At 44.6% G+C, this 16,700-nt stretch overlaps 6 protein-coding genes across 6 annotated transcripts; 3 read left to right on the forward strand and 3 right to left on the reverse strand.

Annotated features, from left to right (window-relative positions):
- Positions 1–1,126: 1,126 nt before the first annotated feature.
- Bfra_005979 (uncharacterized protein) lies at positions 1,127–2,344 on the forward strand (the record flags this gene model as incomplete). Its single annotated transcript, XM_037336354.1, has 1 exon — positions 1,127–2,344. The coding sequence occupies one exon, from the start codon at positions 1,127–1,129 to the stop codon at positions 2,342–2,344; it is 1,218 nt and encodes a 405-aa protein (XP_037191564.1).
- Positions 2,345–2,670: 326 nt separating this feature from the next.
- On the reverse strand, positions 2,671–4,257 carry Bfra_005980 (putative extracellular exo- protein; the record flags this gene model as incomplete). Its single annotated transcript, XM_037336355.1, has 5 exons — positions 2,671–3,010; positions 3,062–3,270; positions 3,371–3,612; positions 3,690–3,918; positions 3,970–4,257. 5 exons carry the CDS (start codon positions 4,255–4,257, stop codon positions 2,671–2,673), a joined length of 1,308 nt encoding a protein of 435 aa, XP_037191565.1.
- Positions 4,258–5,142: 885 nt separating this feature from the next.
- Positions 5,143–6,062, forward strand: Bfra_005981 (putative zn 2cys6 transcription factor protein; the record flags this gene model as incomplete). Its single annotated transcript, XM_037336356.1, has 2 exons — positions 5,143–5,734; positions 5,788–6,062. 2 exons carry the CDS (start codon positions 5,143–5,145, stop codon positions 6,060–6,062), a joined length of 867 nt encoding a protein of 288 aa, XP_037191566.1.
- A 2,635-nt stretch (positions 6,063–8,697) lies between these two features.
- Positions 8,698–10,059, forward strand: Bfra_005982 (uncharacterized protein; the record flags this gene model as incomplete). The annotated part of the gene is made up of 1 exon (XM_037336357.1): positions 8,698–10,059. One exon carries the CDS (start codon positions 8,698–8,700, stop codon positions 10,057–10,059), a length of 1,362 nt encoding a protein of 453 aa, XP_037191567.1.
- A 590-nt stretch (positions 10,060–10,649) lies between these two features.
- On the reverse strand, positions 10,650–11,900 carry Bfra_005983 (putative methionyl-trna synthetase protein; the record flags this gene model as incomplete). The annotated part of the gene is made up of 1 exon (XM_037336358.1): positions 10,650–11,900. One exon carries the CDS (start codon positions 11,898–11,900, stop codon positions 10,650–10,652), a length of 1,251 nt encoding a protein of 416 aa, XP_037191568.1.
- Positions 11,901–13,555: 1,655 nt separating this feature from the next.
- On the reverse strand, positions 13,556–14,946 carry Bfra_005984sa (putative phosphomevalonate kinase protein; the record flags this gene model as incomplete). The annotated part of the gene is made up of 2 exons (XM_037336359.1): positions 13,556–14,624; positions 14,684–14,946. The coding sequence occupies 2 exons, from the start codon at positions 14,944–14,946 to the stop codon at positions 13,556–13,558; spliced, it is 1,332 nt and encodes a 443-aa protein (XP_037191569.1).
- Positions 14,947–16,700: the final 1,754 nt, after the last annotated feature.

Raw genomic sequence — 16,700 nt, forward strand, 5'->3', positions numbered from 1 at the left:
GAGCACTATTCATGAGGGTGGCAGGTGCCGCCCAAGCTACCTAGCACCTAGCTAAATATCTAGGTATGTGCAGGAGAAAAAAGCTAGGGGTGTTTAGCTGCACGCAGTGTCTATCTATCAGTCCACTAGTCTTTGATGGGGGCTCGTATTGAGAAGAATTGACTACAAAGATACCTAGACATCAAGAGGATCAGAATGCTAGAATGATTTTCTTTCCCAATCCGAATCACAGTACTGCATTCCTTGTATTCCTATTCCTAGCACTGGGAGTTTCTATTGGAATATAGTATTCGCGGTTTCAGTTTTTTCTTCCTAGTGTTTTTCTCCAGATTGCTTAACGAGTGAAAACGGACGTGTGGTCCCATACATGCCGATCCATCACTTGGCATTTCTTATCGATGAAGGAATTTCTTATCAGTTCATCAGCGCTTGATGCGGTTATGTTTCCTCTCGTTGGTGGGTGTACGGATTGAGGGGTAGCTAAAGAAAAGAGCGTTGCGTTAGAAGGTGCTGTGCATCAGAAAAAACTTCATCGTGATTCCGGTTAATATCAATACGTCAAGCCACGCTAGTACCTAGGAATATGTAAATCTAATTTAGACGATGAAGGATTGGGTACTTTTTACTTCATTATTGGTTTCGATAATTACCATGAGGGAATACTTGAATCTCGAAATGTGATTGGAGAGTACCATTTTTTGAAGATAGCTTCATCAGGTGACGATATTATCACGAGCAACTCCTTATGCTACCTACTTGTTAACTTTACCACCCATAGATGGGGCAAATTATTTGAGAATGTTGTGTTAAATTCAATTCTTCAACATGAATAAGTCAAGTCAATGAGTTATTGGAGGTAGAACTCATGTCCTGAGCAATCTTCAGTTCAACTCGTTGATCCTTTTTAGGCAACCATAACCTATGCATGTATCACCACGGCGCAGCATGAGTCGTCTATGATATAAGTCCACTGAAATGAGTATTCTACTCTTTTGTCCTTCTCTGCCACCCGCTCTTCCACCTTCTTTCACACCCTTCATTACGCAGCACTGATATGGGAATCTGCCTCTCAAGAATACTAACAACGAACATCAAAACCTCAACCTCGATAAACCACAGTTCAACTATGGATAACCAGACCAGAAATAACCACTTTACCTTCGACTTTACCACTCCTGCCATTGATCTAGCCTTGCAACTCCCCACTCCACCCCCAATAAACATCCATCTCAAACCCACTACTCCCCGCCTCCAACTTCTCTCTCCATTCTATTCCGGTGTCATTCCCGCCGAAATCCGCTCCCTAATTTTCTCCTACGCTCTCACTCCCACCCCAATCCCAAACACAGATTACGACCCCAACACCAATTACGCACGCCCAGGCTTCACATGCCGCACGCAACTGCACCTCTCCCTCCTCCGAACATGTCGACGTATCTACCTCGAAACCTACCACCTCCCCCCAACATCCATTCCTCACGTATTCTGGCACGCTCGACACCCCCCCTCCGCTAAACCTGCCCGCAGCGAACACTCCTATTTCTCCCGTCTCCCAGACTACCAGCTCGCGCTCCTCAAATCTCTCCATCTCCACACGCAACTCTACTGGCTCCAAGATTACCTCCGTCCCCTCACTTCCGCACACTATCTCCAAAACATCACCTCTCTCAAGCTCACCATTCGAAGAGGCGACTGGTGGTGGAACGAGCGAAACGAACCACTAGCCATCAATCCCTACCGCGGCAATGCCGATATCCCCAGCATGCGCAGAGACATGGAGCGCTCGCTACAGGGCGAAGCGCCCACATGGCAAGCGGGGAAATGGGGCGCGTCGCTTGCGGGGTTCCCGCAGCTGGAAGTGCTAGAGATGGAGTTTGAGACGAGTGAGGAGAAGAGAGAGGAGTTGAAAATGATCATGGAATGGGCCCGGACGTGGGAATTCCCAATGGGGAAGAGAGGGGTGTTGAGTACGCGTAAACATACTAATGCGCGCGCGGGAGATGAAAGTGAGAAAGGTGAGTTGGGGGATGTGAAGACGTGGGAGTGGAGAGGTAAAGCGGTGCATTGGAGTGATATCTGCCCCTATTGTGTGGGTAATGCTTGTCAGCGGACGGAACCTGCGAAAGGGAAGAATGGGGATAAGTGTCGGGAAAGAAAAGGGTTGGTGGAGAGGGGAGAAGGTCCTATGTTGGTTGTGATGGAGTTGAAATGGAAATTAAGAGGTCATCCGGTGGGAGAAGAATGTCCGTTGGTTGGAGAGGAGGAGGATGACGAGATGGTGGATTCGGATATGAGTAGTGACGATGAAGACGAGATGGATTGGGGAGAGGAGGATGAGGATTAAACGAAGAATATCAGGACAGTGATGATGGTTGGAATGGGCCTTCATACAAACCTATCAATACACAAGAAACTCTTTTGAAACAAAAGTTCCTTGAACGAACGGCATTATAGGAACAGGTCTATAAGAAAGAAGCGCTTGTGAGATGATCAGAATACTATGTCAAGGACAAATGTGAGCGAATAGTATAACAAGTACCTGGTCGAGTCTTTGGAGTATCCCAGTACAGCCATAGCAAGGCAATATATCAAATTTGATTGAAACTTATATTCGTATTCACATCCACAAATCGCATTATTTAAAAACACCAACCACCCTCTTCATCACCACTAACATCCACTCCCCAGCATTCCCTCCACTCCGTCCTCCGCAACCATACTACACGTGCCCGTCGCATTCGCTGCCGTCACATTCTGCGCATAGGCGACCATAAAATCCTCAAACTCAATTCCATAGCACGGATACACATTGCTACAGCTAACACTCGCCGTTCTATTTCCCTTCGCCCCAGTCAAATATCCCGTGAAATTGCGGAATGTGATGTCCGAGAGGAGAAATTTCGAAGTGCCGGTGTAGGAACCGTTGTTTCCAGAATCCTGGGAGATGCCGGCTGCGATGGCGGCGCCTTCGATGTGGAAGTTTTCGAAGAGGAGAGAGCTTACGTTGCCCCTGGGTTTAGGTGTTAGTTTGGGGGGAGAGGGAGAAGGGAAGGGGACATACCAGCCGCCGCCTCGGGGGAGACCTGCACTTTCGTATCCGCTTTGTGGAGCTTGGAAACCTATCCATGTTTTGATGTATGCGGAATTGTGCATGTCAAGATTGTAGGAGATGATATTGACGTCTTTTACAGTAACGTTTACAACGGATGAGTCTTCGACGTATTGACCGAGAGAACCAATTGCGATTCCGTTGCCGCCGTGGCATGTGACCTATTCATTAAGATTAGTTTGTGTGATTTCGAGTTGATATATACTTAGGAGTGGATGTGAAGATGAGAAAATGTGAATAGCGATAGAAAAGGATATGTACATTTTGAACCCAAATGTTATAAGATCTTGGTTTGATGGCAATACAATCATCACCTCCCTGATACCAGAAATTGGTCAATTTGACGTTGTTTGCGTCCATAGTATCGAAGCCATCGGTATTCTGGACCCAGTTCGTTCCATATGGTACGTTTACGGCGGTCGAGTTGGCGAGCATATCGTTGAACCACATGTTAGTACCGTTCATGATGTTGATTGCCCAGAGAGGGGAATCCTTTATGGAGACTGAATTTCCATCACACTTTGTTAGCTTGATGATCATTTGTTGGAAGAAGAGAGAATTCTGAATCAAGGTGACATACAATGCTCGACGAACACTTCACTAACGTTCCAGAAGACAAAAGGCATAGGTCGTCCTGGCTGCGTAACTGCCTGCTCGGCATTGTACCAAACATTTCCATTACCGTTGATACCACCAGTGCTTTTTCCATTAATGTGAATACGATCTCCTGTAAAGACAACACCAGCAGCGTGATTTTGGAATGCGACAGGATAGGAATTATTTCGCCAATATGTAAGATTATCCGATAACTGTCCGTTGGTTAGCACACCTCTCGTGAGTGGAAGATAACCCAAACATACAGTCCAAATTCCTTGCCAATCAATCGTCACATCGTAAATGATTGGGTTCAATCTCGTTGCGATCCAATACTCTTTATTCTTAGGAAATACAACGGTTCCGCCATGATTACAATCTGAAAATGCTTTGAGGATTTGAGGAGTATCGTCTGTATGGTTTCCGAGGGGATGAACCGTGCAAGTCTTATGATTGCTACGGGGAGGAGCGGGAACAACGTCAGAGCCACGATGTCCTTTCGCAGCTATGAGAGAGGAGAAAAGTGCTATTGTTGAGGTAATTATGAGACGCATCTTGGGTGAGAGAAAGAGTCGAGGAACGATATGAAGTCTCACTATTCGAGTGCTTCAATGTGTATACAATATTCTACAATTGAAAACGGAGAAAACCCATCAAAACAAAGATCTCCAATAGCAGAAAGCCAAGCAAGAGTATATAGGTGAAGACATATTGAGAATATATACAAACATTTTCCGCATTACCAATGGCAGTATCAATGACGGTGTGTTGCATTCATCCGTGAGGTCCATCCCTCTCCTAAGGAAAACAATATAAACAAGCTCCTCAATTGGAGGCAAAATTCTTTTCAGGAACCTTAACTCATTCATCAGATCGCCACATAGAGAAGCTTTCCCCATGTTTTCCAGCTTGGAAGAGGGGTCCTGATGGTGATCATCATCTGGGGTAAAAGGAATGTTCTTGCGGATTCGGGCAATGATGCACCGAATGTGGGGTTTCTTGACTGAGTGATTCGGAGTCAATTTGATCAATAGTCGCCGCTTATTTGCAGTGTGATTTCTAAAGTCTGAGATAATGAAGCTATTCCCAAATATGAGAGAATAAGTTTTGAACTGTAAATTGAATCTTGTTGATTTATAGTTAGGTAGGTAGATAGGTAGATGATGGTACTAACTAACATTAGTGCCAGTAGATGGTTTTGGTGGGATGCAATCACCCCACCATAAGCTTTGAATTGTTCAATTGAGCTTCAATCAATGCGTCATCCATCAACTTTCACAACGAACTAAGAGCCAACTGCCATAATCTCGCCACTTGTTGTGTCCATAAAGCTACGATATATACTCATCTAGTGTTCATCTCAACCGTCAACGACTAGAAATAAATCATTCAAAATAGCTTCCAAAGCCTCTGCACGACTTTTGCGTCTCGCTCGCACAATGTCTACATCAACCACCACTCCAGCATCCATCGGTCAAGCTCCATGGCGTCCTCTTTTCCTTTCCCATCTTTCCAAGATGGATTCCCCGGAATTCGTTCTCTCATCATTACAGCCAAGTAATGATAAGGATTCTCCCACTCCTTATCTTCCTCGAGCTCGTTATTGCATCTACAGAGGAATGTGGGCCGAGCTTCCAGAGAACAAACACAATGATGCTCCTATGAATGATCGAGTTTACGAGAGTGATCTTCCAACCTTTACCACAGATGTGCGTATGGAGAAGGTCCCTCAATTTTTTGCTAGTTCACAGGGTCATGGAGAGGTAGAACAGAGTCAGGGTAGTGGCGGCGGTGGACCTGTTGAAGCAGTTTTCTGGATCAAAGAAGTCATGACTCAATGGAGAGTGAAGGGAGAGGCTTATATCGTAGGCCAAGACATTGAAGGAAGTGGCCAAGAATCAAGTGGAACACGAACTGTAAAGACAAAGATCGGAGAAAGAATGAGAGTTGTGAAGGAAGATGGAAAAGAAGGTTGGAGTTGGGGAAAAGAACTTACTGCACATTTTGGCAATATTAGCCCGGGAATGAGAGGTAGAGAAAACATAGAAATTGGATGAAGATTGCGACTAACTGTCAATCTATAGGTTCTTTCAAAAACCCTATACCTGGAACACCCGTTTCGCAGCAACCAAGCGATCCAAATTGGAAATTGGGTCAAAAAGTCACTGATCTGAATGATGAAGCTTCCAGAAAGAATTTCAGGGTTGTGATTATTAAACCTGTGGAGATCGAACAACTTGATTTGAGTGAACCTGATAAAGCAAGGAGATGGAGATTTACTTACGTCGGCCCCGATGGAGATGCTGGAAAGGGAGGAGAGATTATTGGGGAATGGAAGAAGGAAGAGCTTTGGCCATAAATCATCAATTAGAGCTTCGGCTCGGCAAAATGACATTGCGGCAGATGTTAATACCATGCGGAGCAGAGCTGCAATAATAATTTCAATTCAAGCCTTCCTTTTTTCTTTCCTTTCCCTTCTATGTCCTTGAAACTCCATGGAGATCACAATTATCTTAATTCTGGCTTCCTGTGGTTGATGGTTGGTGGTTGGGTACGAAATACAATACCTCACAAAACAGCGGTAAGTTTGCCGCACACAATTTGAATGCTCGTAAGCTTTCACATTAACCAGGATTTTCGGACTCCCTAACCAATTCCAGTTCATTTAAGCATCATTTCCCACCATTTTCACCCATGTATCAAACATTTGAGTGGTTTTCTCATCATCCATGCATCAAAAAAGACGATGGCGGCCGTTTTCTGCATAAAGCACGTGTGACAAGGAACGGGAAGAGTCAAACTAAAAACCTCTGACCCTCCCCTGCTGGCCCTGTCCTGGTCAATGGACTAAAAAACTAAAAGCCACGAGACACGATGGTGACATTAATGCTTCTAGTCTATTTCTCGAAATGCCTCACCGTCTGAAAATGAACCGGATCGGGTAGAATGAATTCCCCGGGAGGGGTAGAGGAGATGATAGGAAGCCCTATATTGGCAGAGCTTTTTACTCCGTGTAGTCTGTAGTTTCTAATCGAGAAACCTTTTTAAATGTATTAGAGTAAGATGGACTCATTTCTCGACACAAGGTAGCTAGCTATCATGTAGCAGTATTTATTATTCAGGTAGATCAACGCAACACTGCATTGCGGCTAAAGGAACATACATTTTCACGTCCCTAGGTGATTATGTAGTCAAAAGAGTATGGACTCGTATAAAAGCCCGAATGGTAGGTAGGTATTCTTCCGCAATCAAAAGAAGTTTGGCGATTCATTCTCCGCGTGAGATTCAACGAGGGGTTGTGTTGTAAATGGGAATTTCGCAACGCTTTAATGACGAGGGGGGTATAGGCTGAAGACAGGAAATGTATGAAGACAAAGTAGGTAGGTATACGATGACAACAAAGTTCCGAGGTAAATACAAAAACCAACAATTTTTTTCAAACTATGGATGCAGTAAAAGACGAAGAGGGAAATGGAGGCTGGGAAGGGTTTGGTGAGGGTCGAAGACCTATCAGAGAGATTTGAAATTATATTTGAACATCTATTTCTCGAATAGGGAAATCTTCTCGTCCACATTGACACGGCAGGATTGCTTGAATAACACGATTAATAGTTGCTCTCAGAAAAAGATGCTTGGTTGCAAGGACTGAATACCTATCAGAATGCAAGGAACAAATCATCGATATTCGAAAGGCAAATTCCTACACTGGCACCGCAGCAGAAACCATAACAAACGATATCAGTTCGTCGGCACCTTCCCGAGGCATAAGTTACATACATAGCAATATGGATCTATCAAATTGTTATAAAGGTACCGACAGCTTGGTCGAAATGAAAAAGTGATACGATTTTGAAAGACATAACCGCTCGGTGAACTTCTTTTGCTCTGCTGCGTTGTATCATTACGTGTTCTGTGACATTCTTTGATTTCCCATTTTCGTATTCCAAGGTGAAATACATGAAACTTGATGCGCGTCCTGAATACTGATCACGATTCACAATGAAGCTTCAGGGAAGATATTGTCTTGTAAGAGTGCTAACGGCTCGAGCCGTATGTTTCCTCCAATTACAATTTCTCATACCGTTTCTTCTTCTTTTTGCAGGAAACACCTCCGTTTTGTTTCAATATTGCTGGCTAATTATGTATATAAAATGGAAATGAAATGGATGATTCGCTTATTGATTTCTGACACTGACAATGAACTTGAATAATGAAGGGGTCCACAGTCCACAGTCCACAGTCCACAGATCCGAAAAAATCCCTGGATATCATTAGCGTTCGAATTCGATGTACCAGGATTAAGTTTGCGCCATTTCATTGAAGACGGCTTATCACTTTCTCTGCCCTTGATTCCATTCATCTACACTCTACCATACATTTCATACCACCAACCACACTAACACATACTCTCAAGGTCGGTCTGCATCGATGTAAGAAAAAAAGTAAAATTGATTGAACAAAACAAAACATCACACAATACCTTTTCGCTATCCTATGCAAGGTTACAAGTAAGTTGAACTATAGTTTCATGCAATAATATTCTTATAGATATAGGTCGGTATCCGCATCCTCTTATGATCGCCTGTTCAAACTTGCATGCAGGTAGTGTGAGCAGTTAGTCCGAGATACATATTGGATACTCCATACCTATATCCTTCATTTACAGATCACGCTCCTGGTTAATAAAGTCCTTCGGGTCTTGTAATTGAAGGAAAGAGATCAGAATCACTTTACTTCGATCTCCTCTCCTATACTCCACGCAGAGAGTCGCACGCATTGTCCAACTGTTTATTTACTTCTTCCCCATTATGACGCAGTGATGATGGTACTAGTATGATGTCCATTGACTTCCTTAACTACCTACCTCGAAGCTTGCAATCCTCGAATCAGACACAATATATTCTCTACCGCAACAAATATACTCCAAATAATACTATCCAACTTCCAAACGCTCTTGCCAAATCATTTTTAACTTACATTGATCCTAATTCATCATGACGACATTTTCGACATTGGATGCGTTGACCAGTCTAACCCAATCCATACCGGATTGGAACAAACGACTAGACGACTTGAACGGCCAAATAGCTTTACGACAAATCGAGCTTGCACGCTTGACCGATCACAAACCTGCACGCTCCGTGAAAAATAAAGGTTCTACCGAGTCCCTACGACCCAAAGATAGCGAAGAAGCCATCACCGAATCCGAAAAGCCCAAGCAAGCCCCCTCATCTCCCATCGGCTCCCCCAAATCCGCACAAAATGGTTTCTCCTCCGACGCCCGACCCAATTCCCCATCCGTAGCTCGAGCTGCTGCCGCCGCCGCCCTTGAATACAACCAATCCCCGTCTCAAGCAGCTCCCCAATCGCCCGAGCCCCTTACTCCCCGAGCATCTCCCAACGCTCTAACGCGGCAATCCTCGCAACCTACACCCCCTACGGAACCCCTACCACGAGCCCCCGCCGTCCTTCGAAAACGCAAGACGGAATCCCTCGCATCGGGAAACTCACACGCCCCAAAATACAGAACCAGATCCATGATTATAGTGTACTACGACAGCGCGGTCCAGACCGCTTTTGAGGACCTCGTCAAATTCGTAAGCGGAAATCGGAATGCAATGAGAAAGGGGAAAATGGCCGCCAAAATGGCAGAAATGAGACGCGCTGCCGAAATGGAAGCCGAGGAAGAAAGCGATGATGAATCGGAATCCGAGGCTTCAAAAGTTCTGGGTAGCGCGTTGCTCAAGCCTTCGTTGCCATCTCAAGCGGGCTCGGACCCAGCTGCCAATGGGACAAATGGAGATACTCGCGCGGGAGCGAAACTCAAATTCCCATCGTCGAGAAACATGGGTTCGACTCGCGATCGCAAGACAATTGGAAATACGATGAATGTATTACGAGGGTATCGCCGAGCGGGCGGGGGAATCGAAGGAGCGGGAGGAAATTCCCCCGATATATTTGATGAACTCGATAAGGGACTCGAATGGTGTCAAGGCCAGTGCGAACACGCTGCTCACCAATTCCTCCGCGATGGAGAGTGCAGTACGGAGATTGAGAATATCAAAAGGAGATTGGGGGAAGTAAAGGAGATTGCCGAGAGGAAGATTGAGAAGTTGAGAGCGGAGGAGGCGTTGCAATTGGAGTTGGATAAGAAGAATGAAAATGATGTTTCGAAAGAGGATCCACTTGTTGATGGATCGAAATCTATGCCAGCAATAGCTCCTGTCTTTAATGGACCAGTGGAGTTGGAGGTCGATGATGCGATGGAAGTGGATGATGATGACGATGATGATGATAATGACGGTTTTGATCCGAGGAAATTGATCTTTAAGCGATCCGGGGATAGGATGCCCTGATCTTTTGGATTTGCATGGTGAATTTCTCTAGAACCATTGGAGTTGTCTTTTTTGAAAACATCCGTTGAATTGAGATTCTTTGGGCTGGCGTAAGGATTGCTTCTTACCTATCGCATGGAATATATGGCGTGAAAAATTATGCAGATAGGATTGCAAAAGTTCGGCATTTTCAACGGTGCGTAGCATGGATAGTCTAGATCTGAGGCTTGGGATATAGTCTTGTGAGTTGGATGGATGGACCTGATGAATATGTGAATGACTATAATCATTCACTTGGATTAGCATTGGGATGGAAAAGTCATTGATCTTACACAGAAATAAGAAGGGCGTTGAATATATTTGGACATAATCTAATATATCAATCTCATTAATCATATCACATCACGTTTCACGTCATCTTTTTTGGAATGATAAGTTCTTGTGCAGTATAGAGCAGGGCAATGCTCATTCATCTATTTTTTATACGTGTATATCATTCGTGGTATCATACACGAGGTCTGTTGGTAGCTACGCGACTTGTTATCTCGAACTTCCATACACCCTAATGCTCTCTCAGTTGTGCAATTTGTCGTTTGGATTGCTTGTACACTTTATCTAATGATAGCTCCAGCCAAAGACTTAACCTTGCAAACACCACCACTCACAGTAACCAATTTTCCAACGCCAGTCTTGGCATCCTCTCCTTCCTTACTCAACTCCGTTACAACACCCGCATCAAATGCAGCTTCTAAATCTGCAGTTGTGGTGAAACCCGGTTGGATCATCTCCCAAACCTTCTTCTTTGGGTTCAAAACACCCTCGGGCTCTCCTTGCCATCCCTCGAAGAAAACTCGTTCTCCAGCCTTAGCTTCGGCTGGTGGAGTAACAAGTTCGACTGGGCCGGCGTGGTGATCTTCTTCTCCTTCCTTGAGTCTGGGAGAGGCGGCTAAGACCATGGCGCATGATTTGATACCACGCATCTTGACGGGTTTAAGGTTGCACACAACTACTACCTTGCGACCTTGCATTTCTTCGAGTGGAACGAGACCGTTAAGACCAGAGCAGACGGTTCGCACAACTTGTCCTTCGTATTCAGATGTATCATCGGTTCCGGGCTTGTCACCCATAGCAATGGTGGAGACAAAGAGAGAATCGGCCTCGGGATGTTTGATTGCTTTGAGGATGTGACCAACACGGAGATCGATCAAGCATGGAGAAAGGGGGGCAGATGGAGCAGGAGCCTTTTGAGGTTTTGGAGCCTTCTCTTTCTTCTCCTTCTTTTGTCTGGGAAATTGTGGTTGTTCGCCTGTTACAGCTGCAACGATTGTATCTTTTGCCTCTGTAACCTTCTCGGCAACTTGAGCTACAACTCCCTTGTCGCTCTTTTCCTTGGTTCGATCTGCCAATTCCTTTTGTTCACCTCCTGCGGCGGCTGCGGCAGCGGCAGCTTTCTCTTTCTTCAATCGCTCCTTTTCGGCCTTGGCATCCACGGGAGGCTTAACATATAAGATCTCCTCAGCATCAACCTTGACTTTCTTCTCTTCCTCAATATTCAATCCAAAAATCGGCGAATTCTGCACAAAATCCACATGGCGCACAATATTAGGAAGACCCTTCTCACCCGTTCGTTCCTCGCTGCTCCATTTCGCGACCTGTGGCGCCAAACTCTCGTAGATAGCGATATCGGCAGACGAAGGCTTGGAGCCGAGAAGAGTCGTGCGGGACGCTAAGTGAGTGTTGAGCGAATCGAGGAGAGAGGGGGTTTCGGAGCTGGAGGTCTTGAGACGTTCAGAAGTGAGCGTCCATTGTTTGAGCTCGGTTTCCTCGGCGGGTGTGTATTTGATGGAGGAGAAGCTGGCCATGGTTCTGGAGAATGATATGTTTGCCCTGGTGATGGCGCGGGTAATGAGGCGTGGAGAATACAGCTTGGAAATTGGGTTGGAGGGGTTGAGAAGGTGGTTTGTTGGGTTGGTTTGTTTTTGAGTCATTCGTCAAGGGAAATTTCTACTTTACCCCACCATTCTTTATCTCCTACGATAGGTACTCGTACCTCGATGTATTGTATTAGACGAGAGAGAGATATCAAAATAGGATGCTCTTTTCAATAATCGATATCAATTCAAACAATCATCATTTCGATTCAAAATTGGACAGAAATATTAAGAACTTTTGTTCTCCATTGTCTTTTTTCCTTTCTACTATTCGAGTGGATATCAATATCGACATCTCCTATCAGATTCAGATTCTTCAGCAACTTATTTATTCTCAATCAAGTGATGGAGTACGGATTTTTCGTCTATCTGGAGAATAAATACCTCCTTGCCTCTCACCCGACAGTGCGAAGCATATAATCATAGGTCAAGATTCTCTGTTATATTCTAAAACCTACAAATCTGTTTTCAAGTAGTCCTCCAAGTACCGTTGGAACATTGATAAGTTTAACTCGATCAATATAATTATCTAGGTAATCAAAGCAAGGTTCAAATTGTTCCCTCTTCTTTGTTCCATACCTACCATTACTAGCACTCGTTTCCTTCTCACCATCTCAAGATTCAAAACATACAGACCCATCTGTTGAACATTTCTCTCTCTGATCATATAATATATCTTGATGTTTCAAGCGTCCATATCTAAGTTTAGCACTGTGCTCACATAACATGAATAACAAGCCATACACACATTATGAAACCCATCCTCGATATCCCCCCCTCTCGCGTGTATTCCTCAAATCATCCCTTCTCCCCCCCTCCCCCCCTTCCTCACCAAATATCGCTAGATATTCTTCCTCCGAAGCGTGCATACATACATACATACATACATACATACATACATACATACATACACATTCCACAACATCTCAACAAATCATCCCCGAAAATCAAGAGATTCCGCACCGTGAATACCACAAATCTTCCATAATCAGTGGAAATGAATGAATAATTAGGTACCTCACCTATATTGCCACCAGAAGATAACATTGCTCGATTCTCGACTGGTGGGTTGCATAGTGCATAGTGCTTAATCGATAGAGAGGGTTTGTTTGAGTACCAGTATGGCGCGGGGCATAGCTGTACATTTTGATGGGTTGTGGATTCGGTTGGTTTACTTCATTTCGTGACATTGGATTGATGTGGTGTTGGTGTGTGGATACACGCTTTATATAGTGTGTACTGGCCTTGTTAATATCGTACCTGCGGGATATCTGCTCATTTTCTATGAGATTGAATATCCAGATTGTTACGGGACTCGGGCAGGCTGTTGTTGATCTATATTTGGACCTTTGAATGTGGTTTGAAGTCCATTAGAATAGTTGTATTACGATCCTAGTTCAAATTGTTCGCTATGGGGTTGATAGGTCATGTCAATCAAGAGATAGATGAGCAGGCATAGATAAGTACATTTTTGATTTCAAAAACTATGTGATAAGTGTTAGATATTTCGTTTCCAATCCCCCAGAGCGAAGAAGCCAAAGACATGCACAACCCCATGCTCAATGTTCATGCCCATCCCATCTCACCTAAACAAGCAACGTTCCATACAATCCACCATCCTCCACTCTCGCACCATCCATTTCCCCCTTAACACCCAACAATTTCACATTACCCCATTTCGCCAGGAAAGATTTAATCTGATTCATCGTCTCCGTATCATCCCTAACCAGTAGCACAATCGCATCATAGCCTCCCGCACCCGGAACCACACCCCCAATCACCCCCTCCACATTCTCAATGACGTCATCTAGCAATTTCGTTTGCTCTTCAGGTTCAATCGGAACTCCTGAAAGACTACCCATCTCTCTTATTTTTTCTCGAATAGCCGAGAAAGCAGGACCAGCTGCACTAATATCATTTCCGGAAGAGAGAATTTCTGCCAATTTCTCATTTCGTGATTGTAATTCATCCCATAATTCTTTCGAGACGACGGGATCACGTTTTCGCCATTCGAGAACCTTTTTTACCATTCCGACGGTTTGGGATCCGCAATCTACGTCGCACATGACGAGAGTCATACCTTTGGGGATGGTGATTTTGCCTTTTTCGATTTGAGTGTCCCATTTTTGAGGGGCGGTGTTCTCGACTGAAGCTTTGACGCGCGTGGAGAAACCTGGGGAGCCTGGTTCGCCGAGGGAAGAGAGGATAGAGGGGGAAAAGCGACGGTAGAGGGAGGTGCCGTAGACAGCTGTTGCAACGTCGAAACCTGAGCCGACTTTTCCTTGGGCTGCACAGTGGGCTGCTTGGGCTAGGTTGTGGAGTTGAGATTGGCCTTCTTTGGTATTGAGAGAGAATTTGGAGGAGGGAAGATAATGGGAGAGAATTGCACCGGTGAAAGCAGTCACCAAGGCTGCGGAAGAGCCGAGACCGGTCTTATGGGCATCTTCGAGACGGACACCAAAGTCCAGGAATTGATGGTGTGCATCTGAGGCAATGGCTTTGGTCGAGGGGTTGGAGTAGTAATCTTTGTCAGCTAGGATTGTGATGGAGGTTGGTTTGATAGTAGTAGATGGAAGAACGGAAGAGATGTAGGTTAGTGCGTAGAGTAATGCTGTTTCTACGAATGGATTTCGAGAAACTGATGCTGATGGAGAGCTAGAAAGATTACGAAATGAGTAAACGTGATCGTCAAGAAGGAAAGAAACACATCTTACCTTTTTAATTGGGTGACTTCAATACCCCCATCATCCTTGATCAAGTGAAATCCATAATTCCAAGCTGCTTCCCGGAATTGAGGACTCTTGACAATAATATCCGAAAGCTGAACACCAGAGGTAGTCTCGATATCTTGAACCAGCACGTGAATTCGGGCACTAAGACCAAACACCAAGGCGGTATAATCACGATCCAATACTAGATAACCTCCTGCTAAGAAGACCTTGCCCGGTGCCGATACGGCAGTGGTACGATTAGTCATCCTGTTCTTTGATGATGATCGAGACTGGACTGGACTGGACTGAATGATTTGGTCAGCGAATGTATCAGCCGGGATACGAAAATGTGACAATGGCGGCGAATGTACAGTACAAGCTGGGATCAGAGAGTCCAAGTCCAAGTGACAAATGTCATTAGTATGAGGTTTGAGTGAGTCAATGGGCAACGGAATCAAATTCGGCAGACTGTCCGAGAATGGGATTTGAAAAGTTTAAGGTTTTTGGTACCCCATATTAAAGGCTCCGCTTCAATGTCTCCACATGAATAAAGAGGATCACGAATTGCGAGTTTTTTTTTTTTTCTTCTCTGCAGATTGTAGTCTGTGGTAAACTTCACTGGGCTGAAAATACTTGGATGTGATTGGTTCCCACGTGTGGAGTTTGAGTTCTGGATAGCTTCTCTCTGGTTCCATGGGAATTTTATGCAAACTTGATGTCGTTCATGGATCGATCACGTCCTTTGCACACGATACGCATCTCAATCACGCCAACATACTTTGGAGAGCGTTATCGCAATGCAGACTAGATAGATAGATGTGGGAAGCGTTATCGTAGCACGAGATGCGCCACCACCAGAATCATGGAGATACTAGGAAATGGCTTGTCATTGCTTGAGTCTTTGTCAATGTGGCATAACAAGAGGAAGGTAGCCCAAGTCACAATGTTGACGTACAATGCAACGGTAAGATTTGTTACGATATTCCAGGTTCAGGATTGTCTTGGAGATTCCCCTTCTTCCGGTTCCGTCTTTCCTACATGAACCATCCCGCGATCCCGAGTAACCAATTCACCGGTCGTTCTGGGGTCTTCGGACTATTCTATTTTCCGATCCCATAGAGCCGGTGAATTTGTGAGATTGTGGTTGATCTCATGTACGAATTAGAGTACGAATGACTAGTACCTTTTGGAGATCTGTTAACTCCGTCTCCGTCCGCCCGTGGAAGAAACGGGTATAACATGACAGACAGATCAGCCAATTATATTCAAGCAGACCGCGTGGAGCAGGTCAACGCTAGAATTAGACCCGCGTTCTTGGATCCAACTCTGACGCGCTTTACCCAAATAGTCTTAATTCACTCACGACCAAGCTAGGATGATACCGGGATTATACAGACATTTTACGGGAATGGAGTCACATTTTATCGCATTTTTAGCATTTTCTATATTTTCTATGCCGAAAGATTCTCGTAGGGTTGGAAGGAGAATGCGAGAAGGAAGTGAGTGGAAGACTTTTGACGCGCGCACAAAATTCCATTTCAGTCCTGATCCGTATTGTTGAATGCGATAATAATCTTAAATCTTACCGTGGAAAAGAAAAGAAAAGAAAGAGAAAGTTAATCAAATCAAATTCATTCCATTCCATTCTCTTGATCCATCCCGTCTTTTATTCGTTCGAGTCTTTGGATATACTCGATACTCGTTCACCCAAGAAACTCGACCTGGTATCGACCTGCATGTGAAGTTGATCATCCGAAGGCACCGACTACAATATCAAATCAATTCGTCATCTACTTCACCTGAAGGCTTGCTTACCCTTGCGGGAAAAAAGTTATACCGACTATATTTTATTATTTTACATCCTTCAATTTCGACACCTCGTACAACAAACAGCCTTAGGTTTCTTTTTACATCTTTCACAAACGCCACCCTTCAAACTCATTCAGAAGAGAGTCGGACATTCTGGACTTTCTTTGAATTCGAATATCAAAGTCACTTTCTTGACCCTACCCCAAATTCT

The sequence above is a fragment of the Botrytis fragariae genome, assembly GCF_013461495.1.
Source record: "Botrytis fragariae strain BVB16 chromosome Unknown tig00000075, whole genome shotgun sequence".
In the NCBI taxonomy this organism is placed as follows: Eukaryota; Fungi; Ascomycota; class Leotiomycetes; order Helotiales; family Sclerotiniaceae; genus Botrytis; species Botrytis fragariae.